The sequence below is a fragment of the Agelaius tricolor genome, unplaced genomic scaffold (assembly GCF_023055355.1).
Source record: "Agelaius tricolor isolate 1412-34295 unplaced genomic scaffold, bAgeTri1.0.p SCAF_32, whole genome shotgun sequence".
Taxonomy (NCBI): Eukaryota; Metazoa; Chordata; class Aves; order Passeriformes; family Icteridae; genus Agelaius; species Agelaius tricolor.
This window is the reverse complement of record NW_027269292.1, coordinates 6,795,296-6,820,702: the sequence shown is the minus strand read 5'-3', so window position 1 is coordinate 6,820,702 and position 25,407 is coordinate 6,795,296. Positions and strand designations below refer to the sequence as shown.

Here is a 25,407-nt window from a genome sequence, read left to right as displayed (position 1 = left end):
CGGGATAGAAAAAATGCCATGTCTGAAGGAACAGAAATTTCTTCCTCTCTGGAATGTTTGGAAGGAGAATTGGTTATATTTCTACACTGAACAGCATGGTTAACGGTAAAATTGAAGCATAATTAATGCAAATTAAAATAAACAAAAATAAGTCTGAAAGCATTGTCATTTTACCTTTTTGACTTTCATTAATTGCAGTAACACATTCTAATGCTCCATAAAGCTTAATAATTTAGGACTACGCATCTACAGCACAGATACATTCTAGACACTGTAGGGAGGAAATTTCAGTGGCCAGAGCTCAATTTGAGCTGCAGCTGGCCAGTGCTGCGGGTCTCTCAGTGCTGACGGAGCTCCCCCGGAGCTGCTGCCCCCGGAGCTGCTGCCAGCCCTTGGCGAACACTGCCCCGTTCGTTCACGGGGGGATGCCCAGCACAGGAGCCGCGGTTCGTTCCAACACTTTATTGTCACCGGTAGCGCTCGGTCTCCGCCGGGACGGGCGGGACGGGACAGGCCGGGCCAGCGCGGGGCCCGGGCCCTGAGGGCGCTGCGGGGAGCAGGGTGCGGCGGGGACGGGGCAGGGCTGGAGGCTGCGCCCCTGGGGCCGTGCCACAGCCCCGGGACAAGGACAGGGCAGGCCGAGCTCCCGCCCGGCCCCGGGGCCACCGCTGCCGGGGGCGGGTGGGTGAGCCGGGGCTGCTGCCCCCCTGCCCCTTGGTCCCCAAAGCTGGCAGCAGGAGCCTCGGGCCCCACCGCCCCTGGGACACGGGGCCGGGGGCAGCGCAAGTAGTCGAAGTACAGAGTGATTTCGGATGAAGAGTAGTGTTACACCGGAGCCCTGTGGCCGCCGTCAGTCAAACGAGATGAGCTGGGCCTCCCCACTGCCCGGGGGCTGCTGCCCGGGGGCAGGTGCTGCTGGGGGCTGCTGCTGGGGGGGCCCCCCAGCTGGGGCCACCTGCAGCAGAGGAAACACCTTCGTTAGTGGGTGCCTTCCTTAGCACACGTGCCCCACAGGGTCCTGACCGCCCAGGCTGGTGGCACTCACCTGTTGGTAGAGGGGCTGCTGCCCGGGCAGGTAGGACTGCTGGGCTGGCAGGCTGCTCAGAGCTGTGTCCTGGCCTGGCAGGGCAGACATAAGACCCTATGGGAACGAGGGGGTGGCTGTCAGAGGGGCTCGGGTCCATGCAGCACCCACAGGGCAGTGGTGGGTGATCCCCCCCCCAGGATGGGTCCATGGGCTGGAGCCCAGCCATGCCATGCCCAAGCACGGAGCGCTCACCTGCATGCTGTAGGGCTGGTAGCCCATGGAGACAGACTGGCTGCCCATGTAGCCCATGGTGCCCGACTGGGGTGCCTGGGAGATGGCTGGGATGCTCTGCGACTGTGAGGCTGCAGTCTGTGGGGAGAGGCTGGTGAGAGGTGGCACAAACAATGGCTCACTTCTCCCAACAAGGCCCTTGAGCCCAGAACTGGAAGTAACTCCAGCCCACTTCCACAGCAAGAGTAGCAGATCTGGAGATCTGGAACCAACCAGCCCATCCTCCCTCCTGCTCAGAGATCTCATTGCTGAGTTTGGGTACGTTGCCCAGCCCCACAGAACCCCCCAGCCCCTGACCCAGCTGGCTGCAGGCTGCACTGCCTCACTTGCCTGGTAGCCCTGTGTGGGTGTGGGCTGGTAGGATGAATATGCAGGGGTGGTGGTGGGCACCGCCGGCCCCTGCTGAGGCCCCTGCCCGCTGCTGGCACCCGCCTGGTACATGTAGGCATTCACCATGCTGGGATCTGGGTGGAGAGAGCAGAGGATGGAGCAACCGCCTTGGGCTCTCCCCTACCCCCAGAGGCTGAGCTGCCTGACATACCAGTGCTGGGCATGGCAGCGTAGGGCCCAGTTCCCCCTTGTGCAGCCTGGTTCATGTACACGCTGTGCATGGGAGAGCCCTCCACGGAGCCAGCTGGGCTGAACGTGCCAGGGAAGCTGGTGGGCCCAGAGGGCTGGTAGATCACCCCACTGGCTGCGGGCATGGCCTGGAGCTGGTGGGAGAAGGAAAGCCAGTTAAAGCCGCAGTCCCTGGAACCTGGCAGGGGGAGCCTAGCCCGGCAGCTGTACCTGAGCATAAGGCAGTGAGAAAGCTGGCATCTGGGCTCTCATCTGGATGGTCTGCTTCTGCTGCTCCAGGCGCAGCTGCCTCTCCTTCTCCTGCTCCTGCAGCCTCTGGATGGCCAGCTGACGCTGCATCTCCAGGTACTCCTGTGGAACAGGGCTGGGTGGCTGGGAGCCACCACACCACACCACACACCCCTGCCACCAGGGCAGCCATCCCTGCCCACCCTGGGCTGCCCTGCAATACCCCGGTCGTGCTTCCCTGCCTCACCTGCTTCTTCTGCCTCATGATCTCCAGCTTCTGTGCCAGCTGGATCTGGCGCTGCCGCTCTGCCTCCTCCGCTGCACGGCGCAGCTTCTCCTGGTGCTCCTCCCGCAGCGCATTCAGGGCCCCGCGCGCGTCCCGGATCTGGGCCAGCTTGTCCTGCAGGCCCTCATAGTACACTGGGGAGGGAAGGGACAGCCTCAGGAACAGGGGACGGAGCACCTGAACTGCCCCTGCCCTGCACAGCAGCCTCTCTCCAGTGAGACTGTGCCACGGGAGTGCTGAGCCCTGACAGTGGGGAAGCCCCGGCTGCCGCCCACCCACGCCCAGGCCCGCAGCTCCCCCAGCTCCCACGCACGCCTGCGCTCGTCCAGCTGGTTGAGCAGCTCCAGCAGCTGCGGGTGCATGTTGTTGATGGACTGGAAGAGGGACAACACGGCAGAGTCGTTGGTGATGCTGCGGCCTCGCATGTGGTTGCTCTTCATGCGGTTGACGAACGTGGTGACCGCGTTCTGCAGTGCCTTCAGGAACTGCTCGTGGTTCTCCTCGGACTCACCGTTCTGGTACTGCTGCTGGAAGGAAGGAAGGAAGGATGGGGCAGCCAGTCAGCTGTGACCTCCCAGTGCCAAGAGCCAGCAGAGCCCAAGAGTCGGGTGCTTCTTGCCCCTCGGTGGCTGCCAGACGCAGGCCCAGGCCCCCCCTTACCTCAACCACCCCAAGAGGGGCAGGGTGGGCTTCCCCAGGCTGCACAGCTGGCTCTGTCAGGGACAGGGGTGCTGACGGTGTGGGGCTCTTGCGAACCTCCTCCTGCTTCTTCTCCCAGTAGTTGCGGTTCAGGTACCGAGCCAGCTGCCAGGAAGAGAAGGAAGATGAGCATCACTGCCTCGCAGGAGCAAGCCTGTGCTGCAGACTAGCAGGGCCAGGGTCCTTACCTCTGGGTCAATGTCCTCAGCCAAGGGAGCAGAGGAATTCTGGAACGAGACAAATGAGAAAGGCAGTTCAGCAAAACCAGAGATCCCCAGGTCCTACACAGATGTTCAGCTCAGAGCTGGCCACGTAGGACCACCAGTGCTGAGCCTCAAAGGGAACACAAGCTGGGAGGCAGTGGAGGCACCTAAGTCCTGGCTTAGAACACACCTCCTTGCTCAAAACAGTGAACAAGCAAGGGGTTGAACGGGGCAAATATTTTCCCTCAGTATGGGGATTAAACTGGACACAATCAGGGCAGACTTGGGCTCAGGAAGGGGCCCATGTGCAGCCACTTCACGTGCAGGAGCTGCCCTGGACGTACCACGGGTGGGGAGTAGAGTGTGCTGACTGGGGGAGCCGAGGACGTGACAGGAGTGGGCTCAGCCTTGGGGTACATGGAGTACGTTGTTTTCTGCCTCTGCAAAAGAGAAAATTGCCAACTCAGAGAGAGCCCAGGCTTCTTCAAACCAACCACAACACAGCCTGTGCCTGGCACTGCTTTCACCCTCTCACTCCACAGGCTTTGAGCCTTGCTCACACCAGGACATGTCCAGAGATCTGTTATGGCCCAGCACAGCTGGCTTGAAGAGCAACAACCCCTCCCGGACCCCAGCAGCCAACAAACCATTCTCTCCTTCTCCTCAGCCTCTGACTGAGACAAGGCAATAGCCAGCTGGAGCTCCTCTTCCTCTTGCAGAGCTGTCTCATCACGCTTTGGAGGCAGCTGGAAGTGGAAAGGTAGGGAGGTGGTCAGTAATGGGATCAACAAACAGGTCAGGATCACCAGATCACCTCTGGGGCAGCTGCTCACCTGGGACTGCTGAGAGAGGGGGCTGGTCAGGTACTCAGGGGGCAGTTCAGAGGTGGAAGCAGCTTTACCCTCAGTTTTCCTGTAGTGACAAGTGATAGTATGGACTGAAAGCTCCCTTCTCTGCACCAGAGCCTAGCTCTGCACCATGTTCCAGCAGCAAACCCCACTCCCAGGAAGAGGGCCCAGCCCAACTTGCACAGCCTGGGAAGCCCCCGTTGTGCTCTGCAGGGAGCTAGTTCCACACCACGCTTCCCCCTCAATGTCCCAGCTGGCTCAGGCAAAGAAACCCACCACAAAGGGTACTGACTTGTTGAGATGCTCATAGCAGGGCTCACAGACTCTCACTTCCTTCTCAATCCCAAACTTGGGGATGGTGGAATACTTGGAGGAGCATTTTCCACAGAAGATCTGCCCGCAGGCCCGGCAGTGGTGCTGTGAAGGGCAGAAGACGTGAGTGTGGTGGCAAGACATTCCTTCTCCTTTAGCCAACATCACTCAGACACTCAGCCAGGAAACATGCTCTGTCCCCAGCACACTTCACACAGCAAGTCCTGCAGGGAGTCCTGCAAGCCCCAAGGGCTGTGCAGAGCAGGGAGCCCAGGAGCAGCACCCACCTTGCGCGTCACAACGCCAAACTGCACTCGGCACCTGTGACACTCCTCTGCATCCACCCAGTCTGGAGCCTGTAGGGGCCAAGGGAAATGGAGTAAGGAGGGAGGAGTGTATCAGCTCTGGCCCTTTCAGGAGCTCTGATGGCAACAGGGCTCTCTCATGTCCCATGGGGGAGACTGGGGGCATCTGCAGCTCAACAGGAAATATTAATCCCCAGTTATCTCCTTCTGTGTTCCTTAGAGACTGTGATGTTTTCCCAGTCAGTACAAGATATACTAGGAAACTGTCTGCACAGCAATCACTTCAGCAATGCCCTGCTGCCACGTCCAGCCTGCCAAGCTGCTGCAAGGCCAGTGAGCAGGAGGAATGATGGGTCTGAGTCCCTGTCCTGGCCAGTTCTCCCAGCAAGGTCTCCAATCCGCACAAAACGGAGGAATGTGAGACCTGCAGGTTTGCAGAAGGGGACGGGAAAGGGATGGGATGTCTGTCCCGCAGCTGCTCCCCCCATCACAGAGCTCACCCTCTCTGCAGCAAACATGGCATCGCTCTCCTTGAACTCCGGGAAGACGTGCCCTGCAGGAGGAGAATGGAGAGAAAAGGGAGCCCCGTTGTGAGAGGAATCCTCTGGCACAGGGAGGCCACAACCCTGCAAGCTCGTGCTACAGGTGCCAGCTAGCACCACCTCCTGTCTTCATCAGCACCTCCCTCTGACACACCAGGAGCAGCTCCCCTCAGCCACGGTCTGAGGACAACCCCCAACTGTTTCCTTTGCACACCCATAAGGGACATCACAGGCCTCTGGATAAGGCTTATTATTTCTCAGTACTTTGAACTGAGGGGCATAAAAAGCCCACTGGATGGGCAGGCAGGGCTGTGAGTTTCAGTCCTTCAAGGGCCAGAGCTTGGCAACACCAGCTCAGGATGCTGGACTGACCCTCCCAGCTTGTGCCACTGCCTGCAGAGTTTCTGGTGCACAGAAGGAAGCAGAGGCAGCAGCGTGTCCCTGCCCCAGAAGTGGACACTGCTGTCCTGGGCAGAAAACCACACCAACACTGTGTCAGCAAGTGACACCATGGACCCATGCTGGGAGCAGGAACAAAAGCCTGTGAGGAAGGAACTGCCCCACAGCAAATCCCTCCCAGAGGACACGACGACTTGCTGCCAGTCTCCCCAAGAACAATTGCAGCTTCTGCTTTTCAGGTCCCCCTGCCAGCCCTGAAGGCTGGGCTGGAGGCCTAGAGCAAGGCTGCCCTGGTCCTATGCCATGTCTGCAGCAGGGTTTGGTCACCCGGAAGGGTTCACTGGGTACTGGGAACCAAGGAAGAGCTCTGTGCTGCAAGTCCAGATTTTGCTTACACCAGGCACTGAACTGCCAAGGCTCCTGCAGGGCAGAGCTTCTTGACCAGGTGTCCCCTCACCTGTAGCCACAGTCCTCACCTTCAACCTTCATGATCTGATAGGTGTCCTGCACCACCTTGTACTTGGGCTCGTTGCGGAAGGCGTGAGCCCAGGCCTGGATGAGGTACAGGATCTTACTGCGGACACTTGTCTCCACTTGCCTCTGCACAGGAAGGGAGGAGGAAAAACCATGAGAAAATACCCCTGAAACCCAAAGGATGGCGTGAACCCCCTCAAGAGAAGCCAGAAATACCACTCAGGGAAGAGAGACTTTGTAGTCCTCAGGAGAGGTAAGAGCTGTCAGAAACCTGCAGCAAGCACAATGCACAGCACAAACAGCCCCTTCAGCTGCCCCCCTGCCCCTCCAGCACAAAGAACACAATGTCCTTGTGCAGCACAGACTGAACAGAGCTGTGGCCTTGATGCTCGGAGCAAGTGCCCAGCACTCCCTCACCAGAGCCACCATCCCACACTCAGAACTCTGCGGGAGCCCCAGCTGCCCAGGACAGCACAGCCCACCCTGCCTGCCCCTGACAGCGCTGCGGGTGCCTGCACCTCCGCTCCAGGAGAACTCAAAGCCATCTCAGGATGTGACAAAGTGAGGACAGCTGGGACAGCTGCCCTTTGGAGGCAGGGCAACTGCATCACACTTCAGGGAACTGGAGAAAAGTTGGCAAGCCTGTTCTGACCTCAGCCAGCCTCCGGGCCGCCGTGTCATCAGCTGCCCAAGTGATCACATCCACATGACTGGCTCTTCCAGAAATCCCCAGGAAGCACAGCAGCACTGTCAAGCTCTGATTTCAGCCAAGACCTCGGCCCACACAGCATCACTTACTGACAATTCCTGGAGCTCCAACTTCTAGAACATTTGGCAAAATCCTGCGTTCCATACATGTCACAGCCCTGAACCTCATCAGAACTTGGACTGTTTTACCAGAATCGGGTGTTCACAAGCAACAAAGCTCCAAGTGCAGGAGGAGAATGGGGCAGTTGTGAAACTCCTGAGACAGGCAAGGACTGAGAGAACCACAAAATCCCTGGATCTGATCCGATCTCCTCAGCCCTTGGAGCGGCTGTGCTACCACACCTGGCTGTCATGCTATGCCAGTGTCCCTGCCTCAGGAGGAGATCCTGCAGGGAGACTGAGTCAGCCCTAACAGGAAGGTGACACAGGACTCACAGAGCTCGTCCTCCAAGGATCTGGGTCACCTGTTTGTTTATTTCTGGTGGAAGACAGAAGTACAATGCTAATGAGCTCTTGCCTGGGCATTGCTGTTCTGAGCTGGGAGCTCGAGAAAGGAGTTCTCATTTCCACTTCACTAAAGGAATTCCCCAGTCCAAGGACACATGAAGCTCCAGCAGGCATCAGACTGGTGACAGCTTGTAACAACAACTTGTCAGTGCCAGCAGCCATGGTCACATCCTGCAGCACTCCCGAACAACTCCAGTGACATGGCCGTGACACACAGGCAGCTCCAGATGGTTTTTCCTTTGTTGCTTTACCTGCCTATATGTCTCACACTGTTCCATGAGAGGGAATTCACCTTCCCACTGCCCAGGTCCTTGGCACAGGTGCCAGGCCATCATCTGTGTTCCTCTCTGCCCCAACCCAAGTGTTGCATCCAGGAGCATTTACCATGGAATGGCCCAGGCCCCCACAGTACATTCCTGCCATTTCACAGCGCAGGCAAACCTCTGCTCCCACCACATCTCCTCTTCCCAGAAGCCATCCTTCACTGCCTACACTCACCCTTTTACACCACACGATAACTTGCTCTTTTCTGAAGTGCATTTCCAGTTTCCCTTCTGCTCCTTACCCAAAGAAGACACAAGAGAGGACACATACATTTCTTCCTGTTGCTGCTGCTTTTCCATAGGAAAGAAGTTGACAGTAAAATAAATCTATTTACCTTGAGTATTTCCTTCAGCTCCTCCATGGTCTGTTTATTGGCCACCTCATCATGGACTGTTTGGCCACAGTTTTTAACCACTGACTCCATGACCTGCAAGGGCCAAGACAACATCAGCCCACAGCTTCCTGCCTCCCCTGCAACTTGTGGGAGTCCCAGCACACACTGCAGGCTGAACAGGGGGTAGTACTTGAGCAGTGAGCTGTGCTGGGGCCATGCCAATCCACTCCCTGCACTGGGAGCCAGCTGCCCTTCACCTCCCTGAGGAGCTGGGGGCCTTCTGCTCTGTGGAACCAATCCCAGGGGGAGCAGCCTAAGCCTCAGCTCTGCCTTTTCTAAAGCCAAGACAGAGCTAAAGCATGAAGGTCCTGGCCTGATCACCCCAAAGCCTCAGTGCCAGAGCCGGGAAGAGGCTGGCTCCACGCTGGGCTGCAGGGAGCTGTGCAGCCTGAAGGCAGTAGTGGGAAGCCCCTGCTTGCTCCCAGCCAGGTGCTGTTACCTCCAGCGCGTACAGGGCCACGTGGGGATTCTTGTCATTCACCTTCTTCTTGATGGCGTTGACGGCATATTTCGCCCTGGGCAGGGGAAGAGAGGACATGTTCTCAGGGAGATCCCACCTGCTGCTGACAGCCCACCAGTCCCCACCGTGACACAGAGGGCACAGCTAGCTCAGGGGTGTGTGATTCACTGAGTGAAACTGGCAAGGAATAAGCACATTCAAGCTTGAGTTTCCTTAAGGATTTCAGGCCAGGGGTAATCTGCAGCTGCCAGGCTCTGGGAAGCACATCAGGGTGTGCTGTACAGCCCCTCTGACGCTCTCATGGAAGGGTACGATGAGATGTGTGTTACAGGTCCGAGACCCTCGCAGGGTGTCTGTCCTTCCCCGCGCAGCCGGCAGAGCCGTGCCCGCAGCACTTACTGCGTGTCTCCCTGGCGGATCATGTCGCAGATCTGCAGGATGGATTCCCAGTCTGTCTCCAGCAGGAGCTGGCTCGTGGCCTTATCTGCAGTGAACAAAACCCGGTGCCGCCGTGAGCCGCGCTGCTGCCCGCGGCTCCGCTCCGCCGCTGCCGGGAGGCTGCGGGCGTGGCGCTGCCCCGAGGCTCGGGATAAACAAACCCCGATGGCTCCCGGACAGCACCGACCCTCCCGCTTCAGACACCCCGGGCGCTCGGTGACCTCCCGGGCGGCACCGGGCTGCGGCACCGCCACCCGGCCCGGCCCGGCCGTGCCCTGGGCACGCCCGCTCCCGGGCCCGAGCGCTGCGGACCCCGACCCGCCTCCCGTCCCGTCCCGTCCCGCCGCCGAGGGAGCCGCGCCGGTACCGAGGAGCCGCTCGAAGGTGCCGCCGCCGCGCCCCATGGTGTCCGCCCGCCGCCGGTCCGGTCCGCTCGCTCCGGCCCGGTCCGGTCCCCGCCCCGCCGCGGCCCTTCCGCTTCCGGCTTCCGCCGGGGCGGGGCCGCTTCCGCCGGGGCGGGACCGGTCCGCGGGGCGGCTCCGCCATGGCCGCGGGCCGTTCCCCGCCCACCTTCCTGCTGCTGGGGGCGGCCGGCGGCGGCAAGAGCCTCCTGGTGCGGCGGCTGCGCCATATCCTGGGCACGGGGCACCGGGGAGCCGGCAGGGACGGGCCGGGCCGGGCTGGGCTGGGCTGGGCTGGGCTGGGCTGGCGGGGCCGGGCGGAGCGCACCCCGGGCCGTTCCCGGAGCCGCCGTGTCCTTAACGCGAGGCACAGCTGAGCGCCGAGGAGCCCGCGGAGCTGGGCGAGCCCCCGGCCACGCTGCCCACGGTAGGTGCGGCCCGGCGGGCCCGGGCGGGCGCGGGGCACGGCCGCAGCCCGCGGTGTCGGTACCGGTGCCCGTCCCGCAGGTGGGCACCAACCTGACGGACCTGCGGCTGCCGCGGAGAGTCACCGTGCGGGAGCTGGGCGGCTGCATGGGCCCCATCTGGCCCAGCTACTACAGCGAGTGCAGCGCTCTCCTGGTGAGCAGCACCGGGGCCGCGGTGCCCGGGTGTTCCCGGGGAGACGGGCTTGTGGGTCGGTGCCCCGGCTTCGCCCCGTGGTGGGATCTCCCTCCCCCGTGCCCTGCTCTGGCCCAGCCCGGCCCGGGTTGCTCCCGGCACACCCGCTCCCTGCTTTCCCTATTCCCTGCAGTTCGTGGTGGACGCCTCCAACCCCACCCAGCTCTCCTCGTCCTGCATCCAGCTGCTCTCCGTCCTCTCCGCAGCGCCGCTCGCCTCCGTGCCCGTCCTGGTGCTCTTCAACAAGATGTGAGGCGGAGGCCACCGGGGGTGCCGGGAGCAGGGCTGTGCTCTGCTGCTCTTCCCGGGCTGGAGAGCCCCGAGCCGGGGCTGGCCCGGGCACGGGAGCCTCGTGCTTGGCTGATGCTGCAGCTCCCGTGTCCCCACTGCAGTGACCTGCCGTGCTACATGTCGCTGGTGGAGATGAAGTCACTGTTCCGCATGCAGGACATGGTGTCCTGTGCCACGCAGCCCATCACCATGCTGGAGACCAGCGCCCGCGACGGCACCGGGCTGGCCGAGGTGCTGCAGTGGCTCCGGAGCGCCCTCCGAGAGCCCTGCTGACCCCAGCCTGCAGCCCAGGACACTCCTGTCACACAGGGAAATGGCCAAGGAGCAGCTGCCCTGCCTGGGGCTGGGAGCAAGAGCCCAGGACAGCGCCTTGGGCTGTTGATGGACTGGATCCCTGTGAGACTTCACAGTAAAACTCCCACCACACTGTCCAGGCTGGTGGCTGCCTTGTGCTCAGGGGGAAATCCTGGGCTTTTAGAGAAGGGACAGGCAGAAGCAGCAGAGGCCAGACTGTGCTGGCAGCTCCGGGCACAGGAGGGGTTCCTGCAGCGGGGTTGGGGGCTGCAGCCGCAGCTGGGCTGAGCTAAGCACGGCAGGGGTGGGTAAGGGCCCTGGGTTTAGGACTGAGTGCACGGGGAGCTCCTGCCAGCAGCTCTGGCCATGTGAGCCTCATGCCAGCCCAGGCACAGTGGGGGGACCCTGGGGAAGGACTGGGTGACCTGGTGGGTGTCAGGGGCTAGGGCAAGGCCAGTGATGGGGGTGCTTCAGTGGGCATGTCTCACAACCTGCAGCAAGTGCCAGCCCACAGCTGCTCTCCAGCACTCACCTGGGCCCAGGCAATTTCAGAGCGGGTCACACTGGAAGGGACCACGCTGGCTCATCTGGTCAAACAGGGTCATCCCAGAGGACATGGCACAGGATTGCATCCAGGCAGTTCTGGACTACCTCCAGTGAGGATGGCACCGCACCCTCTCTGGGCAATCCGTCCCAGTGTGCTGTCACTGGCACAGGGAAGTTCTAACAGAGTATCACAGAATATTGGAGGGGACCCATCAAGATCATATTCAGGTGGAACTTCCTGTGCATCACTTTCTGCCTGTTGCTTCTTGTCCCATTGCTGGGCACTGTGGAGCAGAGCCTGGGCCACCCCCTGACACCTCCCTGCTGACAGATGAGGTCCCCTGTCAGTTGTCTCTCCTCAAGGCTGATCAGGCCCAGTGAGAGAGGTGCTTCAGTCCCTTCATTGTCTCTGGAGCCTCTGCTGGACCTGCTCCAGGAGTTCATGGCCCTCATGTCCTGAGGAGCCCTGAGCTGGACACAGCACTCCAGCTGCAGCCTCACCAGGCTGAGCAGAGGGGCAGGATCATTGTGAGCAATGCTTTTCCTGATGCACCCAGGAAGAGCTGGGGCTGTGTAGAGGACCTGCCCTGTGCCCACACCACTAAGCACTGTCTATCCATGCTGATAACACCCTGTGCCCTCGCTGGTGGCCCAGCCCAGCTGGGCAGGGGCACTGGTGGCTGCCCGTGCCTGGCACGTGGCACAGCACAGCCTGCCCTGGGCCTGTCAGCGCTGTGGCACCGGGGCAGCTCCATCCCAGGGCCTGCCAACAGCACCACGTGTCAGGGAGTGGCTCCTGGGGCCGGGGGCTGCAGCTGCTGCACCGTGATGGGGAGTGGCAAGGGGGCGGCAGTGCCCCCAGCTCCAGCAGTGTGGAGTGCTTTCCCAAGGGAAAGCAGGCTGTGCAAAGAGCCCGAGCACAGCCTGACACTGCTGCTGAGTCACCACCACCAACAGCACTGACACCAACCCTGCCTGCTTCCAGCCCAACACGTCCAGACACCAGCCCGAGCACTCCTGCACAGCAGCACTTTAATTGGGCCCTCAGAGGCCCTGCCCAGCCCAGCACTCAGCAGCACGGTCGGTGATTCCTCCAAATCCATCCCACCAGGCAGTGCCAGGGGTGAGCCAGGCACTGGGCTGGAGCTGGCTCCGTGCCTGCTGCCCCTAGGCAGGTGAAGGTGGTTGTGGAGAAGGCTCCATGGTCCCCAAAGGATTCTGAGAACAGCCCAGGGCACACTGGCAGGAGGGAGAGCTGAAGGGCTGTTCTCTGCAAGTAGTGAGCCCCACGCAGCAGGATCATGAGGGGAGGCAGTCCTGCATGGAGCTGTGCCCTGGGGTGTGTAGGCAGGCTGGGTCCCGTGCCTGCTGCATCCCAGCAGCTCCAGGCAGCAGGAGCACCCGCATCCCTGGGATGCAGCACTCCCAATGGGTCCTTGGCCATGCAAGAGGAGGATCTTCCCCAGCACTCCATGGTCCCCCAGCTTCCAGCACTGTGTTGTGATGCACAGATTCAGTCCCAGATGCAAGCAGAGTCTGTTCCATCCCATTCCTTCCTGTGGAGCTTCACACCAAGAGGACAGAGTCCCTAAGATCCTGGGTCCTTATCCCAGACCTGCCTCCATCCTGTTTCCTGTCCCTGGGCCTCAGTAACACCAAGGACCGTGCATCCCTTGGGACAGGCAGAGGAGCGTGTGTGAGCTGAGCTCTGGGTGCCTGGCAGCCCCTCCCCACTGCCCTCACGCCGGCCTCACCTGGCACTCAGGAACGCCTGCCTCTCTGCTCGTACACGGAGCGCAGCTTCTGCATGAGAAACAGCTTATCCTCCCCTTCCTGCAACATCAGAGACAGCACTGTGGGGGCTGAGTGCCTGCCCTGCTGGGGCCACAGCCCACCCTGGCAGCCCTGGGGCTGCAGCAGGCTGTGAAGCAGCGGGGACGGGCAGGGGCAGTGCTCACATTGGCAATCTGCTCCTGGAGCAGGCAGATGACCCTCTGGCGGCCTCTCACCACCTGGATGTTGAAGTAGATCACAGCTCTGTAATGACAGCAGGGTGGGATGGTGGCATCAGGCAGGAAGATGAGGGACACTGCTCCTGGCACTGGGATGGGGCACAGGGCTCTGGAGTGACACCTTGGCTCCCAGCCCGCTCAGGGCTGTGACAGCAGGACCCTCAAAGGGAGAGCCTGGGCTTTGGGCTCGGGTCCATACTCACATCAGGGCCACAGACAGGAAGAACAGGAGGCATGTGTTTTCCAACAGGTGCTGGTAGACCCAGGCAAACCAGGTGATGTTGGGGTTGGACTTCTCCAGCACTAGCACCCACCTCTTCCCTGACTCGTAGATGGTTTCCAGCCCCCGGAAGGGACCGCAGGTTTCTGATGGCTGCACCCTGAGCAAACACACCAACAGGGCATTCAGAGCAACTGTAACTGTGTTAAAGCAACTGCTGGCCCCAGAGCAGGGCACTGCCTGTCTCAGGGGTCCAGCCCTCCAGGGACCCAGCCCCACTGTCCCCAGCAGCCCCAGGGCTGGACAAGGGAGTCCTCATCCCTGCCCCCTGCACCAGGAGCAGCTGCAGGATGTGAGCAGGGCCAGCAGCAGGGAGGGAGGCACCTCCCCTGCCTGGGGCAGCCCCTCACAGCCTGCAGCTGGGGATGCCAGGGACAGGGGCCATGCTCTCCCCAGCCCCTCCTCCCCCAGGCAGCCGGGGCCCTGTGCCCTGAGCCGTGGCCTGGTGGGTACTCACGACCAGATGGTGTAGGAGAGGAAGGCAGCTGCACCCAAGAAGGAGGGGAAGCACAGCAGAGTGATGAACACGGTGCTCATGCGTGAGGCCTGCCAGGGCTTGCTGGGGGACTGGCAGTTCCGCAGCAGGCTGGTCTGTGGGGAGGGAGCAGTGTCCCGTGGCTGCCAGTCCCTGCTGTCCCCTCCCTGCTGCCCACGGGGAGCCAGCACAGTGAGCTCGGGGCCGTGCTGTTCCCAGGGGCTGTGCTCAGCCCCACGGGGACAAGGCTGCTCCGTGTGGCACCACTGCTGCAGCACAGGCTGACAGGGCACAGTGCCACCCCAGTTCCACCCCACGGGGAGTTTCAGGGGTGGGGGAATCACACCTTTTTGATATAGAACAACAGCAGCAGCTTCAGCATCTGCACAGCTGGCAGGAGTGGAGCGAAGAGAACACCCAGCCTGGGAGCAGGGGAAAGATGAGCTTGCCTGGGTCTGAGCCCCAGGGGACACAGTGCTGGGCACAGCCACAGCACCCACAGGGCTCCTGGGGACCACAAGGCATTTGCCAGCAGAGGAAGGAGTCACACCAGGCAGAAACATCTCACCAGATCAGGGTCTGCCCATAGATCAGCTCCAGCACATTTCGGGCGATGTCAAACTCTGGCCTCTGCTTTGTCTTCAGCCTCTTCTCCAGAATCAGCCTGGGTGGAAATGAACTCTGCCCCACACTGCCTGGGGGCACTTCACACCCCACCTTCCGCCTCTGATGGCAGCAGAGCCACCAGAGAGGTGGGGCCACCAGCAGGTGCACCAGAGAGCTGGGGCCACACAGGGATGGCACACGGGGGGGGACATGTCTTGGGGTACGTCACCTCCAGATCAGCTCCCCAAAGAGCGTGTCCAGCAGGGTGAATATGAAATCCATCACCGTGAAGCGATACAGCTCCTGCCCCACACACGTCTCCCAGCACTGGGGAGACAATCAAGCATGGCACAGAATCACAGACTGGTTTGGGTTGGGAGGATCCCTAAAGCTCATTTCTCTCCCCACCCCACCATGGGCAGAGACACCCTTCCACTAGACCAGATTGCTCTGAGTCCTGTCCAACCAGGCCTTTTACAGTTCCTGGCATGGGGCACCCACAGCTTCTCTGGGAACCTATGCCAGAGCCTCACCACCCTCACAGGGAAGAATTTCTTCCTGATATCTGATAGGGAAGATGCCACCAGCTCCTTGCATAACCCCATGCTCAGCCCAGCCCTCCCTGGCCCTGAGGCAGTGGTGCTCACCTCCTCTGTTGAGCAGATGACGCTCCGGCTGAGCCAGTGGTAGCACAGCAGGCTGAGAATCACTGTCTTCAGGATGAGGTTCCTGGGGAGCAGTGCCAGAAGTCCCTGAGCCCGGGGGATGGAGGGGCCAAGCCCCACAGATGGGGTGCCTGGCCCCAAAGCCTCCTTGCCTGCCTCAGGTGCAGAACGCTCCCTCCACCACAGCCCAGCCAGCCCACCTGAAGATGGCCACGGAGACCTGTGTCACTGGGGAGTCCTGCTTCTCCCACATCGCCAGCAAGTTGAACAGGTGGGGCATCAAGGCATTGAGGAAGGACACCACAAGGGGCAGGACCAGCAGAATGGCTTCTTGCTGCCATCTGCCACTGCCCTGTGCTTGCTGCTCCTGCTGAACCTGGTGAGCAGGTACTGGCTGAGTGCACAGCTGTTGGCAGCCAGCTGTGGTGTCCTTGGGGAGAGCAGCAGATGCCCAGGCCAGGGGCAGAGCTGCAACGGGGCTGTCCCTGCCTCTCTGCCCAGTAGCCCAGCCCTGTCCCTCCAAGCCCAGGGCAGGGGATCCCGGGGTGAGAGGTGGCACTCACCGTGTGCATGCGCTCCAAGAGGTAGTGCACAGCCAGCACGCAGCCCGACACCCAGCCCAGGGCCAGCAGCCAGGCCAGCAGCACCACCAGGCCGTGCCCCAGGCGCTGGCACCGGCTCTGGGAGCGGGAGCGGGAGCGGCGCTCCGCCAGCAGCTCCTGCAAGAGAGCAGCAGCAGAGCTGCCAAACCCACCTTGGGTCTGGAGCAGGGCTTTGTCCCACTGCAGCACAGCAGGACCCAGAGGAGCGATGGACAAAGCACAAAAGCACAGCAAGGCTGGGGTGGGGGGTGCTTTGCTCCTCCACCTTCAGCTGGGTGCAGATGTTCTCGCACTGCAGCTTCACCGAGCGCCTCTGGATCACCTTGAAGTCCCAGGCACAGAAGACCTTGATGGCCAAGTCCCCTGTGGAGCTCTTCACGCTCTCCCGAAAAGAGCGGGACACACTGCAGCGAGGTGAAGGGCATCAGGGATGGGGCCTGGCTGAAGGGGAAGGCTTCAGTGCCACAGGTGCCCCTGACCCACCTGTACACCAGCAGGATGCAGGTGACAAGGAAGGAGACCCCAACACTGAACAGGTAGGCCAGCGGCAGGTTGTAGGGGAGCAGGGGGGCTGGGAGGGGGCACACACTGCCCTCAGGACTGGAGGTGCAGGGGTCGTTCAGGGTGGTGTTGCTGTAGTAGCCATAGTACAGCAGCGAGTGAGTGAAGCAGCCCTGGGGGAAAGCACACGAGGGGCCCACGGTGACCTCGGCAGTGCTCGCAGCTTCCTGCCTAGCCTGGCACTGTGTGCCAGCCTCAGACACAGAGCCTTGGGCTGGGGCAGCACCACCCTGTGCACCCACAGCGCTGCTTATCCTGGGGCCCAGGCTGGGCAAAGGCAGGAACTGGGGTATCATTACAGTGGGAAAGTGGGGCTGCCCGCCAGGCTTGGCACGGCCTGGGGGTGCCTGGGCCATGCTTACCGCTCCTGTGAGCAGCTCCAGGCCAGTGAAGGGCTGGGGGCTCACTGACGCAGCAGGGTACACGGCCTGCAGGACCACCACGAAGGCCAGGAGGATGAAGAATGAAAAGAAGTTCAACATAAGGAGTGTCTTGAGGAAGAGAAAGTAGGACAGGACACTGGAGCCAAAGCGGCCACCAATCTGCTTCAGGGCATAGTGCCCGGGCTGCGCAGCGCGGAGCAGGGACAGGAGCCTGTACCAGAGACCTCGGCAGCCCTGGGGAGAGGAACATGGGAGAGCAGTGGGGTTGGAGCCTGCACTGAGCCCTCCCAGCCTCTGTGCAGATCCGTGCCTCTGACTTACGAGGCCGACGCAGACCCTGGACCGAGCACAGGGTGAGGAGGGGGCCCAGCCATGGGTGCGCTGCCTCACTGGGCCCCTCTGCCCGCTCAGCTGCCGCCTGCCCAGGAGAGAGGGGGGTCAGGGGGTCCCACAGGTCCCGGGACAGCTCCAGCTGGGGGAGCCCTGCCCAGCTGGCGCTGATGGAAGGGGTCCTACCGGAGGATGCGTTTCTCCGCCAGGCCGAGGGGCATGGTGAGCAGCATGTGGCTGCACTGGCTGGGCGAGAGGCTCAGCAGCTCCTTCACCAGCAGGTGCCGCTTCTCTGGGGCACAAGGGGCTCAGTGGGACACGGCCCGCCGGGTCTCGGCCTGCCTGTCCCTGCCCAGCGCAGGGACAGTGGCCAGCCCTGCCTTTCACGGTCTGGGGCACCCTCACCTTGCAGCGTGGCCCTGCTGGGGTCGGTCTCCAGGTCGTAGTGGCGCAGGCTGGGCCGTGCTGCACGGCAGAGCTGCTGCAGGGGCGGGCGGCTGCTCTGGCGCCGCAGCCGCGCCGTGCGGTTGCAGTACTGCGAGATGATGGCCCCGAGGCTGCGTCCTGTGGGCCAGAGCAGGGCTTGGGCAGAGCTCCAAGGGGCTCTGGGAGCTGGGGAAGGGTGGGATGTGGGTGGCACCTACCAATGGTGCGGCTGGGCATGCTGGCCAAGATCTGCAGGGAGGCAGAGGAGTGGCTGGGGTGCTCCTCACCTTGCCTGGGCTCTGGCCAGGCCATGGCACAGGCTTCTGGAACAGCCAGGTAGGCTGGGGACTCTGGGAGGGGGAAGGTAGGATGCAGAGAGACCATTGCTCATCCCTGTGTCCCTGCTGCTCTGCTCCAGCACACAGGCTAGGTGTGTGCTCCTCCCAGAGCACCCCTTTCTGCAGGGACGCTTTCTGTGTCCCCAAGATCCGATCTCCCCTGGACTGCCCTGCTCTGCACTGGCCAAGGCATCAGCAGGCTCCCGTGAATGCTTTGGCCCCAGCATTTTGGCACAGCTGGCCCAAGCAGAGGGACAGCCCTGGGCACACACACTGTCCCCAGCCTGCCCTGGCTGAGGCTGCAGTGCTTTACCTCTGGCCCTCTCCTGCATCTCCAGCTCCAGACCTGCCTCGATCAAGCTGCTCTGCTCCAGGATGAGCTGGTGGAATGAGGTGTGCAGGGCTCTCTCGTTGTCCGGACTGGGCTCCTGGCTGAAGGAACGCAGGCACACGGTGGCACGGACACCTGGCGCCTGCAGGACGCGAGGTCGTAGCCCATCGTACCTGGGCACGGCAGGGCAGCGGGGGAGGTCACACTCACCCATCGCTCTCGGAGCCCTCGGGGACGTGCAGGGTGATGGAGGGCGGCTGGGACATCCTGCGAGGCCGAGCGGGTCCCTCCTGCCCGGGCCCTGCCCTGGTGAGCAGCCCCGCTTACCGCGGCCCCCCGGTTTCCGCGGCCCCCCGGTTTCCGCGGCTGCCCGTGCCCGGCGCTGCGGGACGGAGCCGGAGCCGCGGCGTGCGGGGCCGGGGGCAGCCGGAGCGCGGAGTCCGCGGGGCTAAGCTGGGACTAACCCCGGCTCCAGCCCGGCCTCAGGAAGGAAGAGAGGGCGGATGGGGCGGTACCGCGGCCGAGAGGTTCCGCCCGCCGTCCGGGACCCTTCGGGTCGGGCACGAAGCCCCGGAGCACCAGTCCCGGAGCTCGGCTCGGGACGGGCCCGGACCGGCCCTAAGAGGGCCCGTCGGAGCAAAGACCCCCGTGCCCCCACCGTGCTCCCCGCCCGCTGCCGTCTCCCTCCTCCCCTGCTCTCCCTCCTCCGCCCCGGGGCGGGCTAAGGCTGCTCGGGGCCGGTGGCCGCTCGCCCCGGTACCGGGCACCGACGGGACGCTCCCCGGCGCTCCCGCCGTGGGTGCGGACCTGCGGGGAACGGGGGCTGCCGAGCCCTGTCCGTCCCGTCCCTTTGCCGCCTCCCGGTACCGGGCGGGGGCGGCGGGAGCCCCCCGAAGCCCCCGTTTCCCCTGGGCTGTGCTCACCGGGGCCCGGCGGCGGCCGAGGATGGGGCCGGCGCTCCCGTCCCCCGTTACACCGGGGCGGAAGGAGGGCACCGGGATAGGGTGCGGGACGGGCGCGGCGCCCTGTGCCCGGGCGGGGGAGCCCCTGTCCCGCCGGAGCCAGCCCACCCGCCCCGCCCCGGCGTCCCGGACCGCCAGGACCGGCCCTCCCGGGGCGGTGCCGCGCAGCAGCGGCGGCCGAACGCCATGGAGGGCGGCGGAGGCGCCTACGGGGCGGCCAAGGCCGGCGGTGCCTTCGACCTGGTGCGCTTCGTGCAGCAGCCGCAGGTGGTGGCGCGGATCGTCAGCGCGGTGAGACGGGACGGGACGGGACGGGACGGGACGGGACGGGACGGGAGAGCCCCGCCGCAGGCCGGCGCCCCTCGCCCGCCGGGCCCGGCAGCCCCCAAAGGGCTCCCCCGGTCTCGGTGCCGCCCACCGGACACCGGCTCCGCCCCGCAGGTCTTCGCCCTGATCGTGTTCGCCTGCCTGGTCGGGGATGGCTACATGAGCCGGCCCGAGAACCCGCAGCTCTACTGCATCTTCAACCACAACGAGGACGCCTGTCGCTACGGCATCGGCATCGGCGTCCTCGCCTTCCTCGCCTGCATCTTCTTCTTCATGGTGGACGTCTATTTCCCCCAGATCAGCAACACTACGGACCGCAAGTACCTGGTCCTGGCCGACCTCGGCTTCTCAGGTACCGGGGCCAGCGGGCCGGGCTGTGCCCGCCGTGGCTGCCACAATGGCCGCCTTGTCCCGTGACGTGGCTGCCGGTGCCTGGCCCAGGGAGCCGCTCCCGAGTCGCTCCCGTCTGGCGTGCTGCCCGCGGGCCACGCGCTGCTGCTGCTGCTGCTGCTAATGGTGTTGCTAATGGTGCTGCTGCTGATGGTGCTGCTGGTGCTGCTGCTGATGGTGCTGCTGCTGCTGCTGCTGCTGAGCGCCCCGAGGAGCGGCTGCCCCTGGCCGGGTGCCTGCCCCAGCCTGCACGGTGGAGCAGGGTCTGAGCCCGGGACTGCCCAGGGGCAGCAGGACCGGCCCTGGCCCCTCATGCCACTTCCCCCCACAGGTCTCTGGACTTTCCTGTGGTTCATCGGCTTCTGTTTCTTGACCAACCAGTGGTCCTGGACACGGGCTGAGGATGTGTTCATCGGAGCGGACTCTGCCCGCGCTGCCATCACCTTCAGCTTCTTCTCCATCTTCTCCTGGGTGAGTGAAGCACTCTGCCCCATTTGGGGGGAGTGCACAGGGGCCCCCTGCCCTCCACAGGCTGCAACAGCCTTGATGCTGCTCCCCTTCTCTCTGCAGGCACTCCTGCTCACCTTTGCTTACAAGAGGTACAAAATGGGGGTGGAGGACTTTGCTCAAAGCTATGCTGACCCCAGCCCGGGGGTTCCGACTCCCTACTCCAGCTATCCCAACATCAGCCACGAGAGCTACCAGCAGCCGCCCTTCACGCACACGGCGGAGGCCCCGGAGGGCTATCAGCCTCCCCCGGTGTACTGAGCCCTGGCTGGCTCCCGCGGGACGGCTGAACAGTGCAATTCCTTCCGCGGGGTGGGAGGGAGGGGTCTATGCCTTGGAGGGGACAGTGGGGTGGGAGGGTGATGGCTGCTTTGTTTGAAGGTGACTGGGCCTTTTCGTGGGGTGCAGGAGGGGCTTCTGCCTGGTCCCAGAGCTGAGATCCTCACTGGAGCGTCCAGAGCCCGGTGTGTGATTTGGTGGGTGATTTGGCACACCATGATTTGCAGCTGCTGGGTGAGCAGTGCAGCTGCAGGAGGTTGGGTGTGTGGGCAGCCCTGGCACGTACAAGTCTCTGCTTTTGCTGTGCTGCCTTGGTGGTGGGCTGCAGTTTATGCCCCCAGCCCTGGCCAGGCTCTGCCCCTGTGACTGCTGCCCTGGTCCCGTCCTGTCTCCAGTGCCTTTCAGCCCTGCTGGCTGCATTCCCCCAGAGCCATCTCTCGCTGCTGCAGCACAGCCAGGCCCAGCTCTGCCTTCCCGTGCCTTCCCCCCGCGGCTGCTTCTGGGCCAGCTCTTGCCAAAGCCCCTCTTCCCTCCTCTAACGCCGTGCTGTGCCTTCCCCCAGCCTGCACTAGAGCTGCTGGTGCTTGGATGATGTGGCTTGGGGTCTGTGGGAGCGGTGAGCACTGAGATCCTCAGCAGGGCCATGGCTGAGGACATCCTGGAGCACTTTCTTTCCCTTGTGTGCCTGCCCGAGTGCTGCTGCGAGGCTGAGCTCCTGCAGCCTGCCCGCGGCTCCTGCCTGCACTCCAGCCACACCAGGAGCCTGTGGGCCATTCTCAGGTTGTGTTTGCTGCTCTGCTGTGGTAAAGCTGTTCCCAGCAGCCGTGTGTGTGGGCCATCCCTGCTGGGGCCAGCATTTGAGTAGTTGTCACTGTAGGTTGGAATAAACTTTTTCACCAAGCCACCGTGTGAGCCACCACGTGCCTTTTGTCTCGGGGAAGCAGAAAAGGCTCCTGCTTTCTGCCCCTCCAGGCCCGGGGTGTGGTGTGGGGCAGCGCAGCCCCTGCCAGCTGCTGTGCTGCAAACAGCACACTCATGCTGGGCCTATTTTTAGGCCACCCTCGTCATGCTCCCTGCTCTGAGCAGAGCTCCAACCCCAGGCTGTGAGCAGCCCTCCTACCCTGTGAGCAGCCCATGCTGTCTCACTCCTCGCTGCCAGGAAGACAGCAGAATGCTATGGTAAAAAATACACACACAAATTATTTAAGTTATTTATTAACCTAAAGCAGCAGCAGAGCCTTCTCCAGCCCTGGGGAGAAGCCCAGCCTGGCAGTCAAGTGCTTGTGAATACAGTAATTCTCACCTGAAACGGGGGCAGCACGGGGGGATCAGGCAGCTCTTGGAGCCTTGCAGGGCACAGGCAAACAGCAGCCCTGGACTCAGATGCAGAGGCCTGGCCTGGCCAGAACAAAGAGCTACTGCTCAGAGCCTGTGGATGCTGGGAAAAAACACTTCCAGGGAAAAAACACTTTGGCAGGCAATAAGGAAACAACAACCTTCCAGAATCTAACAGAGAGGGAAGAGGATCCTTCAGTCAGCTTAGAGCAGACTAAGAGTCAGCCTCGAGAATTTTGGAAGGCTGAGGAGAATGCAGGAGACATGACTGGACTGGAGAAGCAGCTCCTCAGGAGAGCCCCTTTACCAAGCAGCTGGATCTTCCCTGGAATAATTGTCCACATCTTGGTAGATGAAACTCTGAGCCTCCAAACAGGTAACGTAGCACCAAAGTGCAGCACTAGCCTTGAACCTGAGAAAAACTGCCCTGAATTTGGAGGAGGCAAACGAGTCTGTCACAGCCTGCTAGAACACAGCCAGCCCTTGAGGTTCAGCACCTCAGAAGAATCAGCTGCCAGGCCTCCTTCTGTTTCAACAATAACTGACACCAGTGGGCAGGCTGGCAGAGAGGCTGGGGGCCTGCCCAGGGCTGGGCTGACGTGCGTGTCAGTTTAAAAGCTGTGTCACAGCTCTGTGACAAGGGACAAGTTACCTCAGACTGTTAAGGAAGGAAGCTAAAAATTGCATTAAAAATACTAATGGCTGTACAATGTCTTGAGAAACCTGGAATGTAGCAACAGTGCACAAGAGAGAAGGGCTGCATTCACAGGCAGCAGAAGCAGCACTGGTGGCAGCCTGAGCACGCTTGGAGCCCTGTGAGAGCTGGCCAGAGCCACAGTGAGCGGCAGCACTGCAGCCAGGCTCCACGTGCAGTGCCCCAGGGCCTGTGTGTGGCAGCCCCAGTGACTGTGCTGGTCCCTCTCCTTGTTCTGAGATGGGAACTCACTCTAGCCAGGCTTTTGCTTCAGCTTCCACCAGCATCAGGCGTGGTGGATCCTCAGTTGCGGCGCTTGGCGTGGGGAGGTTGGGTAGGGAGGGCTGAGGCACTGAACAGTTTGTTAAGTACAGAGAGGCCTGCGAGCCACAGCACTGAGCTCCCTTCCCCTCTGTTCTCCCAGCAGTCAAGTGAAGATCTTGCGAGGGGCAGCTGTCTCCAGCTGCCTCAGGCCCAGGGGCACGTTCTCCTTGTTGTCTGGCGCGGGCTGCTGGGGCCGCAGGCGGAAGTAGCAGGCTCGGCACACCGAGTGGTACTTGTCAGCTCCTCCAATCACCTCCACCTGACGGGGAAACACGGGGAGTGACTGCAGAGCCCGGCTCCCGGGGAAACACTGGGAGTGACTGCAGAGCCCGGCTCCCGGGGAAACACCGGGAGTGACTGCAGAGCCCGGCTCCCGGGGAAACATGGGGAGTGACTGCAGAGCCCGGCTCCCGGGAGGGAGCGTCTGTACCAGCGGGACTGGGAAAGTGAAACAGTTTCTGTTCCAAGGGCACTCACCTCCCGCTCTGCTCCCAGCCTCTTGGTGTAGGAGGCCTCTCGGAAGCACTCCATGCACACAGCGTTCAGCTTCACCACGCTCTCTGCCAGCGGCACCAGGTTCAGGATGCTCCCAAAGGCCTGTGAGACAGCACGGAAGATGCTGCTGGGTGGGCTCCATGAGGGTCCCAAAGCAGCTGCACTACCAAAATGAGTGTTTTACCTTTCTCTGGAAGGTGCCATCCAGAGCAGCAACAATGACAGTTTTCCCAGTGTTGGCCATTGTCTCGCAGAACTCCACAATGTCTGGGAACTGGGGGGTACAGGCACATCGTAAAGAAGGATGGGGGGCAGCACTTGGCTCCAGATCCCACAGTGCGTGCCCAGACAGCAGCACCAGGAACAAAGAAAATCAGAGCCACGTGCCCTGTCTGTGAAACAGGCTGCAGTCCCAGCGTCCTGTCTGCAGGGACTACAGGGAAGGAGGCTTTGATTGTGAGCACTTTGAGTGTAAGGCCACATGGATCAAACTCCCCAGGGCATGACCTCCCACCACCCTCTCCTACAAGGACACAGAGCCTGGCCTGCACAGGAGCACCAAGGAGTGTGTGTCCCGCAGAGCCCAGCGCACCCAGCCCAGCCGTGCACTTACGAACTGGCCCTCATCGATGCCGATGACGGCGGCCCCCAGCGCCTCCTGGTACACGTCCTGGAGGAGCCCGGCGGGCAGGGCCTCCATGGTGCTCCTGCGGACAGGGAGGGAGTGAGCCGGGCAGCCCCGTGAAGCGGGGAGTCCTCCTGCCCCGGAGCTCACCTGTCGTGTGTGCAGACCCCGGAGGAGCCGTAGCGCGTGTCCTTGGCGTACTTCACCAGCAGGCACCGGTACTGGGCGAGCTGGAACCGCCGCACTCGCCGCATGAGCTCCGTGCTGCAAGACACGGTGTCAGCGGGCCCCAGCCCCAGCCCGCCGCCCTCCCGCCCCCCGGTCCGTGCCTACCTCTTCCCGGAGAACATGGGCCCGAAGATCACCTGGGGGCAGAACGGTGCGCTCAGAACGGCGGCCAGCGGGCAGCCCTGGCTGCGCCCCGTCGGGGCCCCGGCAGCCCCCTCAGCCCGGCGCGGCACCCACACCTGCCCCCGGCCCGTGCGCGGGGCAGCGCCGTGCCCGCATCTGCCCCCGGCCCGTGCTCGGGGCAGTACCGTGCCCGCATCTGCCCCCGGCCCGTGCTCGGGGCAGTACCGTGCCCGCATCTGCTCCCGGCCCGTGCTCGGGGCAGTACCGTGCCCGCATCTGCCCCCATCCCGTGCCCGGGGTAGTACCGTGCCCGTATCTGCCCCCGGCCCGTGCTCGGGGCAGTACCGTGCCCGTATCTGCCCCCATCCCGTGCCCGGGGTAGTACCGTGCCCGCATCTGCCCCCATCCCGTGCTCGGGGTAGTACCGTGCCCGCATCTGCCCCCATCCCGTGCCCGGGGCAGTACCGTGCCCGCATCTGGCCCTATCCCGTGCCCGGGGCAGTACCGTGCCCGTATCTGCCCCCGGCCCGATGCCCGGCAGCGTTGCCGTACCTGCATCTGCTCCCATACCGGTGCCCCGGGGTGGCACCTGTACCTATCCCCGCGCCCGTGCCCCGGGGCGACCCCGTACCTGAATCTGCCCGCGGGGCCGGCTGGGGGAGCCGGGGTGGACACCGGGCACCGTCAGGCAGTTCATGGCGGACTGCCGGCCCGAGCCCGCGCGCGCCCAGCCGGCCAGCCCCGTCAGCCAATCGGAGGAGGCCTCTCCCCCACGCGCCGCAGCGCCAGCCAATCGCATAAGAGTCCGCACAGCCGCGCGGCAACGCTGCCCAATGGGGGTCATGGGCGCCAAAATTTTTATTTTCCTCTGCCCACCGGCTCCGCCCCCCAGA

General features: G+C 62.9%; 5 protein-coding genes across 9 annotated transcripts; 2 read left to right on the top strand and 3 right to left on the bottom strand.

Moving 5' to 3' along the window:
• Positions 1-447: 447 nt before the first annotated feature.
• HGS (hepatocyte growth factor-regulated tyrosine kinase substrate) lies at positions 448-9,548 on the bottom strand. 3 transcript variants are annotated; one of them, XM_071451519.1, is made up of 21 exons: positions 9,392-9,548; positions 8,986-9,070; positions 8,566-8,641; positions 8,067-8,159; positions 6,196-6,319; positions 5,279-5,331; positions 4,761-4,829; positions 4,454-4,578; positions 4,147-4,225; positions 3,961-4,059; positions 3,658-3,753; positions 3,299-3,337; positions 3,072-3,215; positions 2,725-2,938; positions 2,373-2,545; positions 2,108-2,248; positions 1,860-2,031; positions 1,649-1,782; positions 1,280-1,396; positions 1,046-1,141; positions 448-955 (listed from the first exon to the last, which is right to left on the bottom strand). In XM_071451519.1, the coding sequence occupies exons 1-21, from the start codon at positions 9,426-9,428 to the stop codon at positions 851-853; spliced, it is 2,271 nt and encodes a 756-aa protein (XP_071307620.1). In that variant the 5' UTR covers positions 9,429-9,548; the 3' UTR covers positions 448-850. The 3 variants fall into 3 exon arrangements, with proteins under 3 accessions (XP_071307620.1, XP_071307622.1, XP_071307619.1); XM_071451521.1 differs by having other exon boundaries at positions 2,725-2,935; XM_071451518.1 differs by having other exon boundaries at positions 2,725-2,935; positions 3,961-4,225.
• On the top strand, positions 9,495-10,807 carry ARL16 (ARF like GTPase 16). The gene is made up of 5 exons (XM_071451525.1): positions 9,495-9,654; positions 9,798-9,852; positions 9,933-10,046; positions 10,219-10,334; positions 10,478-10,807. Exons 1-5 carry the CDS (start codon positions 9,569-9,571, stop codon positions 10,647-10,649), a joined length of 543 nt encoding a protein of 180 aa, XP_071307626.1. The 5' UTR covers positions 9,495-9,568; the 3' UTR covers positions 10,650-10,807.
• A 1,424-nt stretch (positions 10,808-12,231) lies between these two features.
• Positions 12,232-18,571, bottom strand: TMC6 (transmembrane channel like 6). Of its 3 annotated transcripts, XM_071451517.1 has the most exons (20): positions 18,436-18,571; positions 18,208-18,326; positions 17,775-17,906; positions 17,536-17,694; positions 17,317-17,422; positions 17,122-17,218; positions 16,780-17,034; positions 16,340-16,530; positions 16,122-16,260; positions 15,818-15,973; positions 15,455-15,630; positions 15,237-15,318; positions 14,819-14,916; positions 14,552-14,647; positions 14,330-14,405; positions 13,966-14,099; positions 13,432-13,608; positions 13,175-13,253; positions 12,971-13,049; positions 12,232-12,780 (listed from the first exon to the last, which is right to left on the bottom strand). In XM_071451517.1, exons 1-19 carry the CDS (start codon positions 18,489-18,491, stop codon positions 12,978-12,980), a joined length of 2,400 nt encoding a protein of 799 aa, XP_071307618.1. In that variant the 5' UTR covers positions 18,492-18,571; the 3' UTR covers positions 12,232-12,780; positions 12,971-12,977. The 3 variants fall into 3 exon arrangements, with proteins under 3 accessions (XP_071307618.1, XP_071307617.1, XP_071307616.1); XM_071451516.1 differs by having other exon boundaries at positions 12,232-12,888; positions 16,780-17,218; XM_071451515.1 differs by having other exon boundaries at positions 16,780-17,218; positions 18,436-18,525.
• Positions 18,572-19,348: 777 nt separating this feature from the next.
• Positions 19,349-21,594, top strand: SYNGR2 (synaptogyrin 2). Its single transcript, XM_071451524.1, has 4 exons — positions 19,349-19,478; positions 19,629-19,866; positions 20,236-20,375; positions 20,475-21,594. Exons 1-4 carry the CDS (start codon positions 19,374-19,376, stop codon positions 20,670-20,672), a joined length of 681 nt encoding a protein of 226 aa, XP_071307625.1. The 5' UTR covers positions 19,349-19,373; the 3' UTR covers positions 20,673-21,594.
• Positions 21,595-21,895: 301 nt separating this feature from the next.
• TK1 (thymidine kinase 1) lies at positions 21,896-25,211 on the bottom strand. Its single transcript, XM_071451325.1, has 7 exons — positions 25,146-25,211; positions 24,497-24,528; positions 24,314-24,427; positions 24,152-24,245; positions 23,723-23,812; positions 23,521-23,640; positions 21,896-23,302 (listed from the first exon to the last, which is right to left on the bottom strand). Exons 1-7 carry the CDS (start codon positions 25,209-25,211, stop codon positions 23,147-23,149), a joined length of 672 nt encoding a protein of 223 aa, XP_071307426.1. The 3' UTR covers positions 21,896-23,146.
• Positions 25,212-25,407: the final 196 nt, after the last annotated feature.